Source organism: Aulonocara sp. 'chitande type north' Nkhata Bay, linkage group LG23 (assembly GCF_057382095.1).
Source record: "Aulonocara sp. 'chitande type north' Nkhata Bay isolate Kocher_YH1m ecotype deep benthic linkage group LG23, A_spYH_male_GT1.1, whole genome shotgun sequence".
Classification (NCBI taxonomy): Eukaryota; Metazoa; Chordata; class Actinopteri; order Cichliformes; family Cichlidae; genus Aulonocara; species Aulonocara sp. 'chitande type north' Nkhata Bay.
Genome location: NC_141365.1, coordinates 11,582,900 through 11,608,056, shown reverse-complemented (window position 1 = coordinate 11,608,056; position 25,157 = coordinate 11,582,900). Strand labels below are relative to the sequence as shown.

At 42.4% G+C, this 25,157-nt stretch overlaps 1 protein-coding gene across 1 annotated transcript in view; it reads right to left on the bottom strand.

Moving 5' to 3' along the window:
* Window positions 1-221: 221 nt before the first annotated feature.
* grin3bb (glutamate receptor, ionotropic, N-methyl-D-aspartate 3Bb) overlaps window positions 222-25,157 on the bottom strand; it is a 68,154-nt gene continuing 43,218 nt past the window's right edge. The window contains exons 2-9 of the mRNA XM_086282470.1: window positions 22,475-23,115; window positions 12,232-13,324; window positions 9,938-10,083; window positions 6,452-6,567; window positions 4,336-4,487; window positions 3,568-3,732; window positions 3,403-3,470; window positions 222-3,058 (exon numbers count right to left, since the gene is read on the bottom strand). Coding sequence (XP_086138596.1) covers window positions 2,257-3,058; window positions 3,403-3,470; window positions 3,568-3,732; window positions 4,336-4,487; window positions 6,452-6,567; window positions 9,938-10,083; window positions 12,232-13,324; window positions 22,475-23,115 — 3,183 coding nt within the window. The 3' untranslated portion in view covers window positions 222-2,256. The remainder of the gene's footprint in view (window positions 3,059-3,402; window positions 3,471-3,567; window positions 3,733-4,335; window positions 4,488-6,451; window positions 6,568-9,937; window positions 10,084-12,231; window positions 13,325-22,474; window positions 23,116-25,157) is intronic.

Below are 25,157 nucleotides of genomic sequence, written 5' to 3'. Positions count from 1 at the left end.
GTAAATCGTGTTTTTAAAAAGTAACTAAGTAACTAAGTAATTACCTTTGAAAATAAGTAAGCAGTAAAGTAACGGGATTACTTTTTTGGGGAAGTAATCAGTAATTAGTTACTGATTACTTTTTTCAAGTAACTTGACCAACACTGGTTATAACAAATCACTGATCGATCATTCTACACCTAGCTTGTTAGCTGTGAATAAAACAGAGGGTTTAACAAATTTTAGACTGACACTGAGGTTTAAGCTTTTAATAACTCCAGCCGATTCCTCGGTTAAATCAGATCAACCAGTAAAATACAACGTCACAGACTTCATTAGAAAGTCGATTTTATTAATTATCATAAAAACACTTAGGAAGAATAACAGGATGAATAATGGATTTAACTCAGTAAAATATCTGAAAGTCAAAACTCAGGCTCATCTCTCAGATTTAAGTTTAACTGATGAAAAACAAACTGAATGAATGAATAAAATACAAATCAATTTTTTTTCTTTCTTTTTTATGAGAAACCTGTAAATGTACCAAACAGAGTGAAAACATCCTCAACTTTTCAGACCATTTGAAGGTTTAACAAAAGTTTTCATGTTTTCTGGAGAATCTGAACATTTCTTCATCTTTAGTTTGGAAAGTGATGCAGTTCAGTGTTTCTAAGAAACATGTTTGAAGAAAGATAAATATTTGTTTAATGTAGATGCTGAAGGACATATCCTGGTCAAAAATGACTCCGCGATTACTCACAGTGTTACTGGAGGCCAAGGTAATGCCATCCAGAGTAGGTATCTGATTAGATACCATATTTCTAAGATTTTCAGGGCCAAGTACAATAACCTCAGTTTTTAGAAGTTTAGAAGCAGAAAAATAGAGGTCATCCAGGTGTTTATGTCTTTAAGACATTTCTACAGTTTAACTTCTTGGTGTGTGGTTATTGGTGGGGTTAAAGTCACATTCGGGGATGGGTTCAGGCTCTGTGGGAACATTTAAGGTTTCATGTCTGTAGTGAAGTGACTCTAATAAAAACCTTCGGCATACTGCTTACACTAACCATGTTCATGTTACATGAAGAGGAGTTACGTCTATGTGAAGAACTAACGATGTTATTGCATGAACACCACCGTTTCTGTTCCCAACAGGAAACAGCTTTATTGTTCATGTTGTGTCTGGTGGTATGTGTACTTCTTGTAATTTCTTTTTAAAGAGTGGACATGCTTTTTGTGCACCACCAGAGTTTTAGAAAGTTCCAGAAATGCTCTTCAGTCTCTGTCACGGCGGCCGTTTTAACCAGTCAGAGGTGGAAACTGAACATCAGACTCTGATTTTATATAAAAATAAAGAATAAAATCTTTAGATTCACTGCAGCTATTTTAATTATATACAAACTTATTTGTTTTGTTACTAAATATGTAAAAATATGCAAAAATAAGTCTCTGGATTCTTTAGGAATATGCACTTCTATAATACAACTGCTACATTATTCTGTATTTGGCTCAAACTAAGAACTCATTAAATTCGGTGTACCTCAGGCTCACGTCCTGGTCTTCTTCTCTTCCTCAGTTTACATAATTTATCTGACAGACTTTAGACTTCACAAGCTGTACTTGTGACTGAAAAACATTAAAAGATATTTTTTTTATTGAGCACTTAATTGACAAAAAAACATCACTTTTAAAGTGATAAATATATCATATTAAAATATTTTAAATAGATTGTCTTTGACGTTTAGGAGTAAAAAACCCTGAAAAACAAACTGTACTCACAGTAATACTGATTCAATACTAATTACTAATATTAGTAATATTACAAAATAATAAATTTTGTGTATAAAATAACTGGTCTTTGAGTGATTATTCAAACTTTGAAATGTGTAAAATAATAAAGGTTCGGGTTTGGGGCATGTTACCTGATCTTCAGACTTTCATTTTAAGATTTATGGATTTAAATTAGCATATTTTCTCAACAGTAATTTTTTATTTTATAAAGTAATTGAAACAATTTCATTTTTTCTTTAATGTTTTCACAGGATTTCAAATTTTAGCTGGAAATATAAAGTGTTTGTACTCTAAAGGGTTCAATAATTTCATCCAGCCTAAAAATATTGATTAGGTAACCAATCATCTGATTAGCTTCAGGGCTCTTTGATGTTTTCTGTCCAATCAACTTCTTTGAGAACTTGAGAAAGTTAAACAAAATAAAAGGAACATTTTTTTTCCTCACTGCTGATTAGAATGGCCGCCGTGTCGTGACCTTTCCAGAGAACATCACCTCCTCTGACTGGCCAGGCTGCTATGGAGGGGCCGGACTTTAGATAGGACTTTGTGAGGCGGGTCGGTCATGGTCGTTACGCATTTCATGTTGGAAGGAAGGGTTGTTACTGGGGTAATGGTGGGTATGGGAATGGGCGTGGCTCCTGTCGTTGTTGGGGTCGCCATAATGGTTGTCGTGGTAACGGATGATGGGGCGCTTGTCACTGTGACAGTGGGTTTGGTTAGAGTCGTCTGAATCTCAGCTCTCCTTGCCAGAGCTGTCCGTAACTTCTCCCTCATCTGTTCGATCTCCTCCTCCAGCTCCTCCAGCTCGCCAGGCCGGGGCGGAGCCACAGCAACACGGGGTGGGGCATCTGAGGCAGGCGGGGCTATGGTAACGGGGGCAGGGGTGGAAGTAGCAGGCGGAGAAAGCGCCGCGGCTGTGGGGGCTGGAGCTGAAGCATTGTGTCTTGCAGAGGAGGATGAGGAGGGGAGCGTGAGCAGTCGGTTGGTGAACGAAGCCGCCGGTCCTCCATTCTCACACAGCCTGCTGTTTGGCCCCGCCTTCGGCTTGGCTGGACCCTCCCTCTCAGCCATGGCGCTGCCTCCCTTGGTTTCAGAGACTGCAAGACGAGCAAGCAGACGGCGGGTGTTCAGCGTCTCCAGGTTGAAGTGGACTCTTTTGAAGTCTCTGGCATCTTTGGCAGCAGCGGCGGTAGCTGCGGCATCGGCGTCCTTGCTCGTCTCGTTGTTCCATTTGGCTGAAGCTCCCGGAGCGGGAGGGGCCGGAGGGGGCTGAGACTTGTGCAGGTTACAGCTGAACACAGACAAAGACCTTAGGCTCAGAATAATGCACATAAGTCAGTGAGAAATATGTGGATAAGAAATCTCTAAACTCCAAAGGAGACGTTTAGCTTGAAGAACTGAAAAAAACATTATAAGGTCATGTGTTTCTAATTTAAAACCAAGACTTTTTCAACAGTGTTTTTGCTCATGAAAGTTTATATTTATCGTATTTCTCATTCATGGATTATAAAATCAGCTTCATAACTGAAAGAATAACTGGAGATTGAAGCCTAAGGTTGTTCTGTTCTCTGTTGACATCTTGCAACTCCCATCAAAGTTAACCTAAACACTCTGAGCTCAGATGGTGAGACTGACCTCTTCTCTTTCTCAGCTCGCTGCCTCTTCACGTCCTCGTACGTCATGTTCAGAGCTCGGTGGATTTTCTGTCACACAGAGCGTTTAGTTTTCTCATTTAGTTTTTCACAAACATGAATGAATTATATAAAAGCACTCAGCTGAGATCATCCTTCTCTGACTTACCTGTGAGGTGTGCAGCCAGTACTTTAGGTTCTGACGGCGGCGGATGTGTGGCAGAACGAGTCGGTAAAAACCATGTTCGCCTGCCAGAGTCAGCAAAGCGCCGCTCACGCCGACGCACAGCAACACGAAGAGTCCGGAAAAGTGGCTGATGCCCATCTGAAGAGTCTGAGAGAGAAGGGAGTGGCGATTACTTATTTACCACATTTCATTAGTTCCAAATGGAACATGCTTAACGCAGAAGATAAAAACATAAGAACCTGTGCATGTTTAAAATTGTAAAGGCATTGAAAAGAGCAAAATATAAAACTAAAATAAACCAAAACAAAAAAACACCTGATGAGTGCAGGCCTGTGCAAACAAAGAGATTTTGAGTCTGTTTTTAAATGGACGCACAGATGTAACTGATCTAAGGTCAGCAGGCAGCTTGTTTTAAGAGCAGGAAGATGTATTTGCCCTGTCCTCTGTGCCTGCAGTGTGTCAGCAGCTGGTTTCTTGCTGTGTTGCTAACTGGTTTCCTGTTGCCGACTGCAGTTTGTGTTATGTTTTTTAATCTGCCTTTATGAGGTTTGATAGCTGTGTCTCAGAGTGACCAGCAGGGGACAGCATCTGCCCACCTGAGCACAGTCAGAAAAAATATCCAGTCCAGATCTGAAGTGTCCAGACGCCTCCTCGTGTTGTTCTGTTGGCTTTGAGAAGGTTGAAATAAAATACATTTCATGAAAGGAACAGGTGGCCACGGCCACACAGGTGTGCTGCTGTCACACTGACCTCAGTAACGGCGAACACACGGTTCCCACACGGAACCACTTTGTACCACTTGTCGTGCAGCAGGTCCATGTAACCATCGGATTTGTACCTGCTGATGAACTCGGAGACATTGGATGTCAGAGGAGAATTCTGAGGGAGGCCGATACCGTAACCTGGAAACAAATAAACAGTAAACAATAAAAACAACAAACGGCATAAACGGCAGTACATAATTTGTTTCTCTATCTGTCCAGGAACTGCAGAGAGAAATCAGACATTTGAGCAGACAGATGTTATTGAGCATAAAAGAAAAAACAAAACAAAAACACGACACACAAACAACAAACAAAGAAACTGTCAACAACAATCAATAACAGGCGATCAGGCTCATATTACAGAAAGCTGAACCTCAGAGGCTCTGAGAGGAAGAAAAAACATCAGAAAGGTGAACAATACAAACAGCAACATCAGGCATTGTTCATGTCTGTTTGTGTGGAGTGAGCAGACGGATGTCTGAGCCAAGAACAGGAAGTCGAATAAATCAGGAGAGAAAACCACGGACCTGTTAATTAAGAGGTCTAAGCAGTAATTATTCTGGAGGATGACGCGAAGTCTAATTAAACTAAAAGAAAATCTTAATTATGGTTCATCTGAAGGTCAGAGCGGGAAACTTTTACTGCTCATATTCAAATTTAAACTTTATTCACGTTTCAACCCAATGTTTGACCTCATAGAGACGAGTCACTGTGCTGATCTACATAATTTCCTGTCAGCTTTGGTTTGTAGGCCTGCCTCTACATTGGTCTTCTTCTCCATCTAAATCTGGTCCTACACTGTGATGGCATCAGCCACATATGGGTAAAACAATTCCATTCGTTCACTTTATTTATTTGGTTTGCAGCCACTTCACTAATATGATTCATTAATCATTTTACCTAAACATAACACTGATATTACAAAGCATGCACATAATAGCATTGTGTGGTTTTTCTAAAAATGTTTTCTGTTATATTAATTATGTTTTTCTTTCTTTGAGTTACCTGGTGTGGGGCAGTAGCTGTTTCCTGTCTGGGCAAAAGGCGTGGCTAAAGACTTTGAAAACAAAATGCCTGCTCAGCAGGACCAACAATGTTCTTAACAGAAACAGGGATGTTTTAGGTTTACTTATGTTATTCTGTGCTTAGTTAGTATTAGTGTTTGTTTTTGTTTCCTTCCTATTGTGTGTAAATGGTTTGGCTAAACCCTCTTGTGTCTTGTAATGAGGTCAGTTTGTGAGTTAAGTTGTGTCCACTTTGTTAAGGTTCTGGAAATTACATTTTATAGAGTTATATTTAGTTGACCTCTTTTATGGGCCCTCTAATTATATTTTTGAATTTTTTTAAACGTTTTTTTGAGGGTTAAAATAAAGAAAACCAATTTTGAATATATTTTTTCCTGTGTCCTCTATGCCTTGGCTGCTTGGTCCCTCACGTACACCCACCCATCTTCCGTGCCTTTTGTCAAATCTGCAGATTCAGTTTGTCCAAACAGCTAAAAAAAAAGAACAGTGACGCAGGACTGGTGCAGACCCTCAGTAAATGTAAACCTGAAACTATGAAAGTGAGAAACAGATGAAACTAACAGCTGTGGACTCTTTATTTCCATTATTTATTAAAACTGTTTTTATTGTGTGTGTTGAGGGATCACGTAAACTTCAGCTTCACTCCATGGATGGAACGATTTCATGTCACCTTTTTTCTGTTAGTCGCCATTTTGATAATAGTGATGCTGTATCAGAGCACCAACAGTGAAGCATTCATCTTTCTCTACAATGACTCGACAATTTGGCTTCAGACTCAGATCAGTTTTTCTGTTTCTTGTTATCTGAAGCTTCAGGTCACCTGACGAGTTTCATAGTGCTGGCTTGTTTTCTGAACTTCTGAACTATGATGTTTACACCCCTCAGTATGTCAAGGTTGTTTGACTGATTCACCAGCTGATCTTTAAATCGCTAAACTATCACACAACTTTGCTCCTCTCCTCTGATTAGTCCAATTAAAAGAAAACACTGACAGGAAGTCACCTAAACAGAAACAGCAAATGTACACTTTGACCTGACCGAAACACAGACGGAACACCAGCAGTATTGCTTGCTTACCTTCGATGGCAAACGGTTTCCCGACTGTCGCCAGTTTGCAGTCGGCATCGATGGAGACTTCGTAATCCAACAGAGCTTTGTCCATGATGAAGGCATCGAGCTGAGGAGGATCTGTCCTTCAACACAGAGCCACACTGTTACTACGGAAAACTCCAAAACCACACACACAGACAATGATGCACGTCATGTCTTCCTGTTTTCTTCTGACGTGTTTCCAGTCCGAGCCTCTACTGTGCTGGGATGTTCAGTTTTAATTATGATCGGCCTATCTTCATCAATCACCTACATACCACAGTATCAGTAATTAAATCGTATCTTGACCCAGCGTTCTTAGCTACTTATAAGCCGATCTTTAACCTTCCTTTCAGTAGTTGTCAAACAGCTTAAAGATCATCTGCAGAGGAATGGCTTGGTTAAAGAGTTTCAGTCAGGTTTCAGAGACCATCACAGCACAGAAACAGCTTTAGTGAAGGTTACAAATGATCTTCTTATGGCCTCTGACAGTGACTCATCTCTGTGCTTGTCCTGCTAGACCTCAGTGCAGCGTTCGATACTGTTGACCATAATATCCTATTAGAATATTAGAGCAGAGGTTCCCAAAGTGGGGGGCGCCATTGCAGGAGGGGCGCGGTATGAGAAAAAAAAGAAAGAAGAAGAATGCTTGGACACTTAGCATTTTGGACAGGTTTTTGACGGGGCTCCCACACAAATGCAAAGCAGAAGATGAAACTTAGCCAAATATGTTTCCAAACCAACTTCCTTCCAAGCCAAATACTAGAAAATATGATGAAGCACATCTTGCCTTTGGCTTCACCTGCATAAGTGCCAAAGTAGGTCTCCCCGACAGAATTTGTTTCCCCTGCGTCGGGAGCTCGCGCTGGGTTGCCCAAATCACGGACAAAAAGTATCCCATATTCGTGATTTTTAGTTCACAAACACTTCTTATAATGACTAACTACTCCTGACGTTTTGGAGATGTTAGCTCTTTATACAGTAAAGTTACAGTGGGATACAAAAAACATCAGGCTGATTCTGCCACAATTTCCCCTCCCTGTCCAAATCACAGTATCCCACAGTTGAACCCATTTTGCACAGAGAGGCATTTTTTGAAAAATGTATTGATAGCAATGTTGAATATTATTACACAGGAAAAAAACAACTACACATAAAATAATTACACCATGACGCCTCAGGCTTTCTAAATGGAGGAACAGTAACTGCGTGTGTATTTGTAAGCGTGTAAAAACTGCAGATAGTCAGATTAACAGTAACAGTATTTTGTCTTTATCCGCCATTGTAGAAATTCATCTCATGTAAACAATAATGTGGCGCACAGTGTCACGTGAAAAAAGGCACATACCTTTGTCGTTATGGGTGTGTGTGGTTGGAGGATGTGTTTGTGGTGGGGGTGTGGGAGATTTTCTTGTAAAACAAGGGGGGGGGCTAGCAAAAAAAGTTTGGGAACCACTGGATTAGAGCATGCTGTAGGTATTACAGATACTGTGCTGCAGGGGTTGAATTAGTGCTGCAGCTGAGAGGTGGTAAGTGACGAAGTACAAATACTTTGTTACTAAACGTCAGTAGAAGTTTTAGGTGTCTGTACTTTACTCAAGTAGTTTTTTTTCTTACTTCTTTTTACTTTTACTCCCTAAAATTTTAAACAAATATCTGTACTATCTACCCATTACATTTTACAAAAAAGGCTTCTTACTTTTGGTGTAACGCATTTGGGGAGAGTTATTAGTTCACGTCACTGTGAGCCTTCAAACATCAAACTGATTTGAGCCTAAATAAAAACACAAGAAAATCCTGTTCGTTTATAAATCATCAGAGGATGTTCCATAAAAAGAGACGATGTCTGTCTTTCAGAATCTGTCAGAATTGAGCTGCTCAATGGTTTCCATTTTAAAATAAGATATATATGCAATCTAAACTAAAAAATACCTTTACTTTGTGTTCTTGGAAGGTTTTCTGACATTTATAGGAGGCAAGGTTTTGTGCTGCTGAAAACAGATGTTATGATGGTATATACATTAATTGATATTAATAATTCAGTGTCCCTCAGATTATTGGCTAAGAGTTGTACTGGCCCATGTACATTTTAATTAGATTGTGAAAAAAGTTTTTATTTTCATATTTTTAAATATTAATGAAGTTTTTTTTAACACATTATTTCATATTATTTCACTCTTAATCTGAAAACAAAAGCCTTGATATTCATAAGGTCTAGTACACCCCATACCCCCCACACACTTCAGCTCCGGACTGGATGCATTTCCTGCTGCAGCTTCCATGTAAAATAGGGATGGTGCCATCAGCCTTCATTAAGCTGTATAATTTAACCAGTTCATCTGCATATTTTAATACAACTTCTGGAGACTTACTCCAGATTTTTCTCTGTGTAAAACAAACAGCAGTGGATGGAAACAAACTGTACCAGAGTCACTGCTGCTGTTGTGTTATCAGTGTTTCTGCTTAAAACTGGGGGCTGCATGGGCCAGGCTTTATATTCATATGCTGCTTCTAAATACATTTGTATTTCAATTCTGTTTTTCAGTCACAAATGTGGGTGAAACACTTGCGTTTACATTTTTTAACACATTGGTGAGCTACAGAGCCATGCATTAAACGAAGCATCAAAGCAATGAATTCATGTCCAGAATTTTTTTAATCCAATTATTTCAATTACTTAAGATAAGATAAGATAACCTTTATTAGTCCCACACGTGGGAAATTTGAAACTGGTTACTTGATGAATTGCTGCAGTGGTTTGGATCATATCTATCGAATAGATTGATATGAACAGATAGCCATTTGTTCATGTAAATAGAGAGTCCTCTTCACATACTAAGGTTAATTATGGAGTTCCACAGAGTTCAGTGCTAGGACCAATTCTGTTTAGATTATACATGCTTCCCTTAGGCAGCATCATCAGAAGGCATAGCATACATTTTCACTGCTATGCAGATGACACACAACTTTATCTATCCATGCAGCCAGATAGCACACACCAATTGGTTAAACTGCAGAAATGTCTGAAAGACATAAAGACCCGGGTGACCTTTAATTTTCTGCTTCTTAATTCAGATAAAACTGAGGCTATTGTACTCAGCCCTGAAAATCTTAGAAATATGGTATCTAACCAGATGCTTACTCTGGCCTCCAGTAACACTCTGAGGAACCTTGGAGTCATTTTTGACCAGGATATGTCTGTTTCTTCTTCACTCACTTTCATCACTCTCAGTTCATACAACTCTCTGCATTACACCTCTACGCTTTCTGTCTCCCCTTGCTCTCTTCCATCTCCTCTCAACCCCTTCTTGATTCCTGTTGAATGATTCCTTGATTCAGAGATTTCTTCCAATTAAAAATGGAGTTGTTTGTGTTTGGCCATAAATAAAATTAGAAAAACTGAACTGAGTCTGGTTTCTCTGTTAGAACCAAGAGAATCAGAGCATAACCTGCGGCTGAATGTTGCTCTCTTACTTGAGGGTGGCAACTCCTTCAGGTGTGGTCGGCTCGTTGAAGCGTCTCATGTATTCGTGCATTTCTGGAAAACTCTTCTTCATGTAATCCTCCGCACTGCTTTCCCTCACTGTCCCAAAACGAAAACCCTGTGACGGATGATGCAGCTGCACACACCAACAAAGAGGAGGAAGAGGACAAGAATGAAGGACACACAAACAGAGGAAACAGCGGATGCTGCATATTCAGCTGAAACACATGAAACATCTGTGAACACATTTGACCTGAAACACCCCACAAAGCTGCACAGTAAAGGGCCACTCTGGCCACTCACGCTCACATTCAGTTTCATGTTTCTTCTTAGTCATGCTTTATTTTATAGATTACATCCAGAAATTTCCTTCACAGCCTCTTGATACACTATGAGGATAGGCGGCACCCAGAAAGCTGCAGGGCTTCACATATAAAATAAAAAGCTAATCACACACAGATGGACGTCCAATTAAAGCTCCCTGAGCTCCCAGCAGTGCCGGCTGTGCAAACACTGAGAGGCGTGCTTCATGCTTCAATCAGCCGCTGAATTAAAAGTGTAATTATGACAAGGCAGGTGATCCACAGAGCAAATTTAATCTGTAATTGTTTCAGGATGGAGAGCACAGAGTGAAAAGAGTCTGCAGAGAGTTCACAAACACAGATCTGACCTCGCCTGAACCAGCAGCACCACATTGCCTTTATCATGAGACTGAAAAATGTTTCACAGGAAAAACACTCGTGGTCGTCTCACTTCAAACTCACCGTCCATCCATCCATCCATCTTCATCCGCTTTGTCCGGGGCCGGGTCGCGGGGGCAGCAGCCTAAGCAAAGAGGCCCAGACCTCCCTCTCCCCAGCCACCTCCTCCAGCTTATCCGGGGGAATACCAAGGCGTTCCCAGGCCAGCCGAGAGATATAATCTCTCCAGCGTGTCCTGGGTCTGCCCCGGGGCCTCCTCCCGGTGGGACATGCCTGGAACACCTCACCCAGGAGGCGCCCAGGGGGCATCCTTGTCAGATGCCCGAACCACCTCAGCTGGCTCCTTTCGATGTGGAGCAGCAGCTGCTCTACTCTGAGCCCCTCCCGGATGGCCGAACTTCTCACCCTATCTCTAAGGGAGAGGCCAGCCACCCTTCGGAGGAAGCTCATTTCTGCCGCTTGTATCCGCGATCTCATTCTTTCGGTCACTACCCACAGCTCGTGGCCATAGGTGAGGGTAGGGATGTAGATCGACCGGTAAATTGAGAGCTTCGCTTTTACACTCAGCTCCCTCTTCACCACGACGGACCGGTGCAGCGTCCGCATTACTGCAGCTGCAGCCCCAATCTGTCTGTCGATCTCCGGCTCCCTTCTCCCATCACTCGCGAACAAGACCCCGAGCAGCGGGAATGAGGATCAGCACCTCCAAATCTGAGGCCATGGTTCTCAGCCGGAAAAGGGTGGAGTGCCCACTCCGGGTCGGGGATGAGTTCCTGCCACAAGTGGAGGAGTTCAAGTATCTCAAACTCACCGAGTGACCGCAAATTTTGTGTGTGTGAGTGTGAAACTGATGGTGTCAGACCGGGCATGGTTAGAGGTGAGAAATGGTCGAGTTTAGTCGCCTGCTGTGTGAACACCAGGCTCCAAGTAAGACCTGGGCCTCTGTGTGAGATCTTATGCGGTGTAGCTTATATCCCCTGTTAGTGTTTTTCCTGCATCTTCATATTATTGTTGTTCCAGGATCACCATTGCAACTGACCAATTACAATGTGATGTCATAATTTGGAGGTAAAAGTCAAAAACCCCTTTGTTTATATAAAACTGTAAAAATTTCTTCAATAAATGGTAAGTGTTTCAAGTGTTTTTTTAATTTTAGTTTTATTTTTAGTTTAAAAAAAATTCCTATGTGTGGGACTAATAAAGGTTTATCTTCACTTAATTAATTCATACAATATAATAAATATATTGTCAAGTTAGGTTTCATGTTAGCCAAATTTTGCTAGTGATAGTTTTTAAGAGCATTTGCTAACTTCCTGGCTAATGATAACTGAAGGTTCAAGTTGTTCTTGCCCAACTTGGCTGAAAATTTAACTGGTCCTTGACCAACATTATTATAATGATGCAGGATGCTAATCTCCAGTATGAGCCCTATATGCTGAACCAAAGGGATGCTTCAGAAATGTTTTAGTCCCTCAGGATGTCCTGTTTGCACTCTCCTTGCTCTACGTGTGATTGGAGACCAGCTGAAGATCCTGACACTGACAGCAGAACCATGACAAAATAATCTAACCTTACGGTCTCACCTTGGCATCATGGATCCCTGAGACCTCCTCAAAGGTCTTCTCTCCCACCATGACAGCAGCAAGGTTGGCGGTGTAGCTGGACAGCACCAGCAGACAGAAGATGGCCCACAAGTTCATCAGGAAGCGGCCTGTCCAGCACTTTGGGGTCTTAGAGGAGACGGTGCGCCCGAACAGGATGGCGTAGCACAGGTTGAGAGCCGATGAGTAAGAGAATACCCTCACCCGGTTGCGCCCATGAGGTGTCATCCCATAAGGACTCTTCCACTCGTAGAGCGTGAGGAAAAGTGCAGTGATGTGCAGCGCCAGGAAGATGCCCACCCACATGGACCAGTGCAGGGGCCACATGAAGGCCCCGATGGGGGCTGCTGTGTCCTTACTGCGCACCAGGATGCCCAGGCTGGTGGAGAAGAAGGGCGAAGTGAAGTCGATCACCCGGCTACGGGCAGAATTTATGCTAAATGAGGTGACAGCCATGTCTGCCAGACCATTCAGGAGATCTCCCACCAGCCCGGTCCAGCGCCCTCCCTTCCAAGCTCCATACTTTCCGTCTCCGACGATGTAAAGGTCAAACTCAAAGCCTAGGTCCTCAGCCAGCTTCTCCAGCAGGTCTATACAATAGCCATAGCAGCACTTGGTGTAGTCTCTGGGCAGCGAGCTGCTGTTCCCAACTGCCACTTCCCTGAAGTATCTCTCCAGGGTCTCTGAGCTGTTAGCGGCAGCATCCAGGCAGAATTGACCAGCCGGGCAGCTGCCCTCGTCGTCCACGTCCCGCGTGAACACGAAGGGATGTTCCACCAGGGTTACCACCCGGACCCGACTCCCTGCCACCGGCAACCCTGCTCTCCACCGGCCCCTGGTCCTCCCACCCATCCCATCCATCCTGTGGTGAGGCTTGGGTCCTTGCCACACTTGCTGGTCCTCCACCTGCAGCGAGCCATCCTCCCAGCTGCCTACTGTCACCCAGGTGGGTTGACCCAGTGCGTCCCGCCGCAGACTCCAGATATGGAATCGTTGCAGAGTAATAACCTCAGACCAATTCTGGTGGACTCGGACGGGACCGGTGAGTCCAGAGAAAGATGTGTTTGACAAAAACCTGCAGCAGAAAAAAAAAAGCGGGTTGCATGTGAGTGGGGGCAGGGCTTGTGAGCAGTGCTATTGGATCATTGTCTACTGAATTATCAGTTTTTAACTGAGAGCAGAAGAAAATGGATCACAAAATTATCAGTCAATAGGCTAATAAATAAATATGATGTATACTTTTCAAACATGGTCTCTTAATAAAAAATTACTTTCCCACCGGGATCAACGCTTGACCCCGTCTAACTTTAACCATAAAAACTAAATTTTTAATACACAGATGACCCTGATGTGTTTCCAGCTCTGATTGGTCAATATGATCGCAGACGCTATGTTTCCACCGATCATGAAGAAGTTTTTTGGTTCTACAGATAATGTAACTCATGAATCGCTGTATGGTAGGCAGGAGATTGGACCCGAAATGCAGGACTCTTAACCAGAGACGGGCAGTAACGCGTTACTGTAATCCGATTACTTTTTCAAGTAATGAGTAAAGTAAGGGATTACTATTGCAAAAAAAGTAATTAGATTACTCTTACTTTCCTGTTAGCACGCTGCGTTACTGCGTTACTAAAACCGTGACTTTTTTGCAAGAGTGTCTCATGACAATGACGTACGCAAGTGCGACGTTCGTGGCAACAGCTGTGTGCAGATCAACAATGGATAATATGACGTGTGCGGGAGAGAGTATGAGCGTGCAGCATTTAAAGCGTGGAAGTACTGACCTTACTTTGAGTTCGATTCCGTAAAAAGTGACAAAAACATTAGCGTCCGCTGTTCACTGCCTGGGAAGAAAACTTCTTTTTACAGCGAAAAAACCCCCCTAAACTTCCGAGCAAGCACCGAGAGTAGGCTGCCACAGAATGGGAAATTCACAGAGAAACTCCCAGATCCTTCCACTGACCGCTGCGACACATCTGCACCAGGGCAAACCTCCCTCCGCCTGCCCCTCTCCTGCTATACAGGTGAAAATAGAGCAACAGGACAGCTGAGTCTTTGATTTTATTTATTTTCTGTTGTGTTTTACTTGCATCTATTTGAAAGACTGAGTGTAAACACAAAAAAATATTTTATTTTATGTGCTGGAATGTGCAGAAAATAGGTTTAAATGTTAAACAAATTTCTTCCAGTCAGAGAATATTTCATATAATTAAATATAGGCTTGATGCATAAAGTTAAAAGATTAAAACTAATAAAACCAGTTTTAAAAAGAGACTTTTTCATTTGATTACATTTTATATGATGGATTATGCAGAAAAAGTAGAATTGGGATGAAAGGTCTATCACTTTATTACCTATTCATGTTGTAAATCATGTTTTTAAAAAGTAACTAATTACTTAAAACAAGTAATCAGTAAAGTAACGGGATTACTTTGTTGGGTAAGTAATTAGTTACTGATTACTTTTTTCAAGTAACTTGACCAACACTGCTCTCAACACACCTGGGTGAACTCAAAATGCAGCTTTATTGCTGACTCAAGGGAAAATGATACAAAACTATACTGGGAAAATATAAATTAAACGCACAGAGAGGCACACAAGGGAACGGACAGCATGAGGGACTGAGGGAGACTCTGACATAAATACACAGAAAACTAACAAGGAACGTAGGAGCACACAGGGAACACAGCTGACACGAATCGTGATAATAATGAGACAGGGGAAGAGCAAACACAACATGATGGACACAGACAGAGACTATCAAAGTAAAACAGGAAATACACAGAGATGTAGACCGGAGAGGGAGAGAGAACATGAGGAGCATGACAGGCTGGGGAAAACATGATGGCACAAGAACTCACACAACCATATAAATGCAGACACCCAGGTGGAGAAACAGAAGGCAACAACACAGGGGGAATACTGAACAGAATAACGTAGGAAACCTAGAATAATCCTTAACACAATGCAGAAAATGACAAAAAGCACAGGAAACTTAAACCGCTGGGCCAAAATGACCCAGAACCATGACAATAACGTGATGTTTGTGTCAGAGATGGTTTTTAATTTGTAAATTGTCCTGTGTTTATTCTCATGTCTTTGGGGCATTTAAGTTTTCTGTGAAAGCTGTAAAAGGTTAAGTTAATGTGGAGTTTCATTGACAGAGCTCTCTGTGACAGATGTGAGCAGATATGCAGTCTTGAAGTCTTTAACCTTAAACAACCTGAACAAAGTTTAAGTGTTCTTAGATCCTCATGTTTGATGATTCTAACATTAAATGTTTCACTTCACATTTTACCTTTTCTTCTCCTGCAGCCGATAATCTGTCTGCTCTGGTTTTATCTCAGTCGAGTATAATTTAATTTACTGTGAATGTGTTTGATCTGCCTTTGTGAGGAATCCCGGTGCAGCAGCTAAACCTTTTATCCTTCTAAAACTTGCAGCTCTGTTTCATGTACACCACAGTATTTGATGCAGCTTTCAGAGTTTCCTGCAGCTCGTGTGCAACTGTTGGTTTTGGTATTTGACAAATTTTCGCTTTCACACCTTTTAGGAACTGATATTCTCATAGTAGAGTCAGTGTCTGTTTTTACTTTTTTTGTTCTATAATTTAAAAAAGTATTCATTTCATTTTTGCACACCAACTCTTGTGGTCATAAACTGTAAAATTATCTGTGTTCACATGTTTATAACTGAAAACTAAGGCAGACTGATGATATGTTTAACATGTTAACCTGTTTTAATGCAGGATTCACTTAAAGAACTGATTTCTCTGACTCAGTCAAATATGAGGAATCCAGTTTATCAGATTCTGCATCTAAACTTTGGACATCTAAAGAAAGACTGAAGATCTCATATTATTGTGTCCTGTGAAGAAGTAACAGATAAAGTTAATCTGAACAGAAAACACATCTTTAAACATGTCCAGATGTTTAACATAAAAGCTAATCATTCACTTCTTGACCCCACAAACAGCTGCCTTCATGATGCTGACAGAGGAGAAACAGCATCTCCATCTCACGTTCAATGTTAGAATAAAACTCCAGCAGACAAAGGGAAATGATCAGACAACTGAACCCAGAGCTGCTTCTGCTGGCTTTGAATCTAGGAGGACACCATTAGAAGATTGAACAAACATTAATGAAGCTCAGCTTTTAAATAAGAAAAAAATAACATAAAAGTGCCCAATCATCCAGGTAAGAAAATCCCAAAAAAGTTGATGTTGTTCATCTGGACGTAGTGTTTTCAGCAGGAGAAACGATTCATCATCATCCAAGTGGCTTCTTCAGTCTCGGCTGACTACAGGTGTGCCCAACCTTATAAATAGTACATTTATGTTATGACTGTAACTAGCCCACTGAATGACATGTCATAACCACTGATCAGCAACCACTGATCAAAGACCATGAGTACCATTCACAGAGAGTTAGGAAATGGCTGCAATCACAGCATTGTAAGAGGGTGATTGATTCCAGTCAACTGAGTTTTTTTTTCTTACCCCTCCCAGTTCAAATGCATCAGACTTCCTATCTGTGGAAGGCTGTTTACCTCAGCTGCCAATACTGGATGAGAAGCATTTGCCTTGATTTACTTTTTTTTTTGCCTGTCCAGCTCAGCACTGTAGCAATCAGAATTATTGTCTCAAGGCCAAATAAAATGCCCAACGGATTTATTTTTCCAAGTGGATCATTATTGGTCCACTAGATCTTTATTATTATTATTATTATTATTATTATTATTATTATTAATTTTCTTTTATTTATTTATTTATTTTTGCTTTTAGGTTTTGACAAACACATGATTGAGGGATAGGAAAGGGAAAGACGTAGACTTAGAGAAGTTCAAGAAAAGGAGAGGGGAAAGAAAAACAGGGGAAGAGGGACAATGAGAAAAGACATTAAGAAGTCCACTGAATCACCTGCTGGAAGAAAAAGAAAGAAAGAAAACAAGCAAAAGAGAACAATGGAGACTACAGCAACAACCTAGATAAGACAAATATAAGTAATACTAAATAATAAATATTGAATGTTACTGAGCAGCACGCAAGACCGACAACGCACGGTATGCTTTGAAGCAGGAGCCAAGGAAGTTATAATGTGTGTCTGTGAACACGTCTGTGAGCACGCTTGTATTCAAAAGATTTCTCCATGTAACTATCTGATAGAGCAGGGGTGTCAAACTCAAATACACAGTGGGCCAAAATTAAAAACTGGAACAAGTTCGCGGGCTAACATTAATATTTATTGAAAAACAAATCTTCCTCCAGATTTAAGAATGAATCTCTTCTTATGGACTCAAACAAGTTTTTCTGAAAAACTGAATATGGAACAAGCAAAGTTTAATACTAAACAATATATATATTAGCTGTATAATACCAGTAGGCCAGCTCTAATAATAATTTGGTATGGCTTCGTATGTAGTTAGGCTGCGGGCCAAATATGGCCCGTGGGCCAGAGTTTGACACCTACTGTATGTGATAGAGAGTGTGGGGAGCCATAGCCCTGCCCCCCAGGACATGAAGCAGGCATGGAGGAGATCCAGGCCCCAGACATCTAGAGGCCCAAGGAGGACTACCGGAGGGGCAGCCGCACCATCCTCCTGGAAAGAGCTGAGGAGAGCCCCATACAGGGGGTCACCCTGCAGCTGCGGTGCAGAAGCTACAGGTGACTGCGGTGACGTGTCCGCGGGCTCTGCCGACAGCCAGTTGCACCAGAGTGGGCAGAGCCCCGGGCCCAAAGGCCCGAGGTCAGAGAGCCCCCCACCCTCCGGAAGGAGCCCGACCGAGCCACGTGCACCAGGCCCCGTCAAGCAGCCACCAGGAGTGAGTCAGTGCATACCTGAGCACCCAAACACCAAGAACCACCAATACACCGACGGCTGAAGGCATCAGCCACCAGCAGGGAATGTGGTGGGGGGAGATAGGCCCCCGCACCTGGGGGCCTGAGATGTTCCCAGAGACGTGGAGTCTAAGACCCGACCTGACACATAGACATAGACAAACAGGCACACACAGACACAAACATGCATTCCTGCCCTCATGCACACATATACCAATAGTCAGCACTCGCCCAACATGGAGACAAAAGAAATGAACACTGTATACCTTGATTTACTCTTGATCAAACTCTTGATTAAACAAAAGGAGTCCGATATGAGTCAGAAATGAACTTGTTTATCGACATTTTCGTATGCAGCCCTGACTTCATTTCAGGAGATGAAGCTTAATGTGAGGAGGAAGAGGATGAGATTTTACTAAGGTTACTATGTTACTTGAAAAAATTTATTTGTAACTAATTTCTGATTAATTCTCCATTTTCAAAAGTAATTAGTTACTTAGTTACTTTTTAAAAACATGATTTACAACCTGAATAGGTAATAAAGTGATAGACCTTTCAGCCCAATTCTACTTTTTCTGCATAATCCATCATATAAAATGTAATCAAATGAAAAAGTCTCTTTTTAAAACTGGATTTATTAGTTTTAATTTTTTAACTTTATGCACATTGCATCAAGCAAAAATTAAATTCTATGCCACAGTTTTTGACTTAAAGAAATTTGTTTAACATTTAAACCTATTTTCTGCACATTCCAGCACATAAAATAAAATATTTTTTTGTGTTTACACTCAGTCTTTCAAATAGATGCAAGTAAAACACAACAGAAAATAAATCAAATCAAAGACTCAGCAGCACTGAGTCCTGTCGCCTTTTTTTTCACCTGTTTAGCAGGAGTGGAGCAGGCGGAGGTTTGCCCGGTGCCACAGCGGTCATGTCAGTGGGAGGATCCGGGGGTTTCACATTCCCATGGCAGCGTGCTAGGTACTTGCTCAGAAGTTTAGGGGTTTTTTTTCACTGTAAAAAGAAGTTTTCTTCCCACGCAGTGAACAGCGGACGCTAATGTTTTTGTCACTTTTTACAGAATCGAACTCAAAGTAAGGTCAGTACTTCCACGCTTTAAACGCTGCATGGTGATACTCTGTCCCGCACTCTATATATTATCCATTGTTGATCTGCACACGTCTGTTACCACAAGCGGTGCACATGCTTACGTCATTATCATGAGACACTCTCACAAACAAAATCACAGTTTGTGGTAGGGCTGCTCGATTATGGCAAAAATGATAATCACGATTATTTTCACTGAAATTGAGATCTCGATTATTTGACGATTTTTATTTAACAATAACAATGTATTGAATAATGACTTTAAAGATTGTCAAAAAATAATATAAAATAGTGTGCAAATACTGATAACAGTGCAAATGTTTGCAATATAAAAAATAAATGAAAAATGTAAACATCTATGTTTAGTAAACTTTGCTACGGTGTTGCTCTGTGGTGCAGCTACAACACCGTAGCAAAGTTTACACACTATGTCTACTTGATCCACGTCTGACTCCGTGAACCATAATGTTTCCACACCACTGAAGTTTTTTTTTTTACCTCTCTTTTCAACCAACGGCAGTCACTCTCCTCTCCAAATAACTTCTGCTTAGCTTTCCGAGCTTCCCTCGGGTCCTCTTAATCAGCGGTCCCCAACCCCCGGGCCTCGGACCGGTACCGGTCCGTGAGTCGTTTGGTACCGGGCCACAAAAGTTGAGGCTCAGGTGTGAAATGTATAGTTTTCAGGGTTTTTATCGGTTTTCAGCGTTATTTTGTTATCGTTTTTATCGTTTACTCGGTTTTCCTTGGTCTTTTCACGTGTGTTATGAATAAATTTTATTTTTTTCGGTACCGGTACTAGTTTTATTTTGTTGTATTTATCCGCGACACCTTAAAGGCCGGTCCATGAAAATATTGTCGGGCATAAACCGGTCCGTGGCGCAAAAAAGGTTGGAGACCGCTGCTCTTAATTGTTGTGACACGTGTTCAAAATGCAGGGAGGTGCGCTCGATTTGCCACACGGAGCAGCGCAAGAGTAAAGCACGAGGGAGGGGCTAATAATCGGCTCAGTTATTTTTAATGATCGTTGAAAGCCCAGATCGTAATCGAGATTAAAATTCGATTAATTGAGCAGTCCTAGTTTGTGGGGCAACCGTGGTTCAGGGGGTTGGGAAGCTCATCTGTAACCGGAGGGTTGCCGGTTCGATCCCCCTGCTCTCTCTGTCCTGGTTGTTGTGTCCTTGGGCAAGACACTTTACCCTACCGCCTACTGGTGTTGGCCAGAGGGGCCGATGACGCGATATGGCAGCCTCGCTTCTGTCAGTCTGTCCCAGGGCAGCTGTGGCTACAACTGCAGCTTTCCTCCACCAGTGTGTGAATGTGAGAGTGAATGAATAGTGGCATTGTAAAGCTCAACCGGTTTTTAACATGAAGCGCAAGGATCCGATCCCCCCTGTGGTGCGTCATAAAACTAAGGCACTGTGTGTGTGTATGTGTGTCTTCCTGCTGATCACAAAGTGTCATCTTTCCTCACCCTGTATATGGTGTAATCCCTTTAACGGTCCACCATACACAGGCATAGGTGAGGCCATAAAGGGGAGGAAGTTTACTAAATAAGAAAACAGAACCTTCACATAGGATGTGTCTGCAGTTAAACACTATAGCCTCCCCCACCATTCTACATGTGGGGGAGGAGACCAGAAGAATATCTAAACATACAGTTTGAAACAAGGTTTACAAATTTAAGTACAATATAGACAACTATTATCAAAATCAACCTAACAACTACCTCTGGTTGTCTCGTTCCTTCATATTTTTGTTTCTTTCTCCTTCGATGATAGCACAGGTATGATGCTTTATATCTTGAGTCTGAAGGCGCAGAAAGTAATTTAAATGTTCCTCATTCACACATGAACGCATGTAATTTCTCCTCTCCTCCGCCTTTGGCTTAGTATGTATGTGGCCGGTCTCTTGTCACCTATGTGCAAAACCATTAGGCAGACGGAAGATGTCCTTCCCAGCCAAGGATTCAAATATGGTGGAACATGGCGGATTTCGCAAACTGGCAACTGCTCGTGTGCATATTTAATAGATTAATCATAAGTCTATGTGTTAGGTTACTGAATATAAGGCAGTATTAATATAAACTCCTCCTGCCTGCAGGTGTGGATGGTGTAATCAAATTCACCTGGTTTTTCCATCAAACAGTTGCTGGAGCTGAATCTCAGTGCTGACAGTAAAGCTGAAATAACTCATTAAATCTACCATAAACATTAATTGCTGCACTACTTTCTAATTATGAGAAGAATTCATGTTTAATTCTGAGAACAGAGTGATGTATCCGTTCCTTTCAGTCAGAGCAGCTTCAAACATGAGACACACAGAAGGGTGACACTGGTCTGTCGATGAGAGCTGTGTTTTATCTCAAATGCTGAATCTGGGACGATCTTCGGCTGCATTCGAGCCTCTCTGTACAGTCTGCATATTGACGCCTACCTCTGCAGAGGCTTTAATCCTGTTACAGTTTCCTTCTTATCGGCTCTGCCTCCAAACGAGCTCAGCTGCTGTGTTTGTGACAGCCTCCTTTGTTTCAGCAGTGCTTGCTTCATAGTTCAGTCACGTTCCAGAAGGTTAAAGGTCATTTATCACCAATAATTGATAAATAGGGGTCCAGGAGTCCAATGGGGCTTTTAATAAGATTGTAATTCCTCTGTAATTAATGGAATTTGAATGCATTTCAATGCAATTGATGGAACTTCAATGCAATTGCATTTTACAGTACAGTAGAGACAAACTATACTGTAGTTAATTTTAAGTACTGCATAATTTCTTGGTTATTTTGGAGAAAAACAATATTTCCCCATCTTGCATCTTAAGCACACTTTGCTTTTCAGGGCTTGGGTCGTATTATAAAGTGTTACTCAATGTTTTTTAATTAACTTGATAATTAAATAAAATTATTTTGTCTCCGTAAGGGAAACTTCTAAACCATCAGCATGGCAGACTGAGGCACAGACTGATGAAAAATGATTTCTTCTGTGCTTTTTTTGAAACAGATTTACATAAAACTGTATTAAGTATGAAGAGTCAAAGCTCTAAATGATCAGGCCTGCTCCATGTGACTACCTTACTGTAAGTCTTCAGCTTCAGGTGTGCTCTAAGATGAAGTCCACCTGGTCCTCCCTGTGAATCCACAGCTCTAAGAACACTGGGAGAGTAAAATCTTTTCTTTGGGTTGTGATGTTTTTTGTCCTTGCTTAAATAGCTATGAAAACATCAAATCGAGAAAGGTGAAACCAATTCTGTGATGATATCTAAACTGAGAGACTAAAGTGTCCTCTTACCTGGACAGGTACTGTCCTGAGGTCAGCAGCTCGTGCTTGTTGGGTTTGTCGTAGCAGTTCATCGTGTTCTGGATCAGAGCCAGGTCTGGCCTCACCGCAGTCGCCGCAGCAACAGCCCTGGTGATGAGCTGCAGGGCGTCTCTAACGTAGTAGTCAAGCGGTTTCCGTTCCACCTCACCGTAGGCCAGTAGGCCAAGCGGCAGCCCGATGGTGTGCAGCACGTCGGGGCTGAGCGGCTGACCCAGCACCCAGTGTACCATGGGTAACGTCAGGCCCAGGTCCTGGGCGCTGCGCAGCACAGCCGCTGCGCACTGCGGGTCGGCCCCGAACAGCAGCACTGAGGCTGGTGAGGCTTGGTTCTGCCGGAAGTGTCGAGACAGGAAGTCGTGGATCTGCGTGTCATCGTGAGCCAACTGCGTCAGGTTCAGCAGGGCTCGCAGGTGCCAGGTGACCCTCCTGCCGCCCTCCCACGATGCACTGCTGTGATGGTCTAGGAGCTGCAGAAGACCCCGAGCCTCCTCCCAGCCCCGACACAGCACGGCGGTCCCCTCCCGCCAACCGGACCGCTGCAGAACAGTCAGCAGCAAATCAGACAGACCGGACTCTGGAACACCCGTCACCATCTGCAGGTGGAACTGGTTCTGGAGGAGAACAGTTTTAGAAAGGAGAATATCAATCAGATCAGTCAGTCCTGTTCGTGTCTGGAAGTTAAATCTGTTACTAAAGAGCAACGCTCCACAAACCCACACAAAACCACCAAGAAACAGCTTCCTGTTTCAAACCATCAGAGGAGAACATCAGAGAACAGACTCTGGTTTACATGTTCAGTTGGTCTTGGAAAAAAAAATCTGATATGCTTTTATTTCTGAAGTGTGAACAGATTGTTAGTGACATGAAAACTGTGAACCGATTCCTACGAAGTCCTCACAAAAGTTTATACATGACACACAAAACATACAGCAGAACATACATTCATTTAAAACAGCTTCCTGTGGGTTGAAGCAAACTAACGGAGGAGGGCACCTGTGCTGCTCATTTCCAGCTCCACCTTTTGATTCCTCTGTGGCCACTTCACATGTTTCCACAAGACCCGAGTGTTACTTCAGCGTGTGCGTTTGTTTTTGTTGTTTACACCACATTGCCGGGTGTTCACACTGTAACATGAAGACCTCCCTGCAGGTGTGTTCAGGTATGATAATCAGTCCTGCCGTGACCTTTGAGCCAGGCACTCACCTCAAAGCTGCTGATGTCTCAGCTCAGGTGCGGCTGCAGGTGATCAGTTTATCACCTGCAGCCGCTGATGCTTGAAACCATCAGACAGCTGGAGGCAGATCAAAGAGATGCTGCACTCTCTGTTGCTACGGTGATGCAGGACACGTCCTCTGTCCGTCACTGTGACGATGCACTGACAGGCGGAGCTTTAAGGATTTGAAGTGTCAGACCTGCGAGAACAGAAACGTTGGATTGGCCGTCAGGTCGACACCTCGCTTTACTGCAGTTCACCTCCAAATACGCAGCAGCATGAGGTCACCTGAGGTCACCTGAAGTCAGGACAATGTTTGGTTTTGAACAGATAAGGTTTCTGGGTACACTGTGATGTCATTTCCTGTTTTTACTCTCAGCAGTTTCAAAGGACCACGAAGAGTTCATTTTAAGAATGTTTAAGTTTGAGGACTGTGGCCACGCACACAGTCACACGACGTCACAGATCAGAGACGATCCTCGCTTCAGAGCCATGAGATCACAGCAGAATAATTGGGTTAAATCTGAGTTGAGACACCTGAAATCAAGAGGAGGATGAAGAGGAGAAGGAGACAAAAGCAGTTTGCTCAGGAAGATGATGATGATGATGATGATGATGATGATGATGATGAAGAGCCCAGTGAATATGCAAGTTCCTGAGCTCCAGAAAGTTTTGTGCGGACTGCAGCATGAAACGTTTCCTGAGGAGAAACAAAAAAGCAGCTGATTTTACTCGTTTCACTCCCAGAATAAAAGCAGCCCTACAGGGTCTACCTGTCCTAGGGCATCATGGGAAATGCAGGAAATCACAGATGGAAGCAAAAGGGCCGTGACGCTTGAATTTTTAAAACATGAACTCGTAATCCTCGGAACAAAGGGTCATTTCCCGTTCCCGATGGGATCAAATTGTCAATCCTCTCAACTGCATCTGGAAACGTTTCTGTGTGTGTGTGTGTGTGTGTGTGTGTGTGTGTGTGTGTGTGTGTGTGTGTGTGAAACACACTGTGTAGTGTTTTTCGTGTTTGTGAGTCTGTGTGATGTTAATCGCAGCTGCACAGATTTAACCACTGGACCACTGGATGTGTGTGATGGAGGAACAATGAAACACACACACACTGATCTGCAGTGTGCGCACAAACAGGCTGTGATTTAAACTTAGATCACTCTGAGCAGAATGCTGCTCGCTTCTTCATTTCAGAGGTTGTCAGGATGTCAGATGTTCTTCCTTTCATGAACATTTTGTGATCTCAGTACAGAAACCACAATATGAGAAAGAACACTTAATAAAAACACTAAATATAAACGTCATCGCCTCTAACTCAGACATTTGTCCACGACATTCGCCTGGGATCAAACGTATCTGGGATAAACCTGGACCCGAGTTTTGATCTTCTGCTGAGCCTGCAGGTGCACCATGAAAAACTCATGAGACATCAACCAC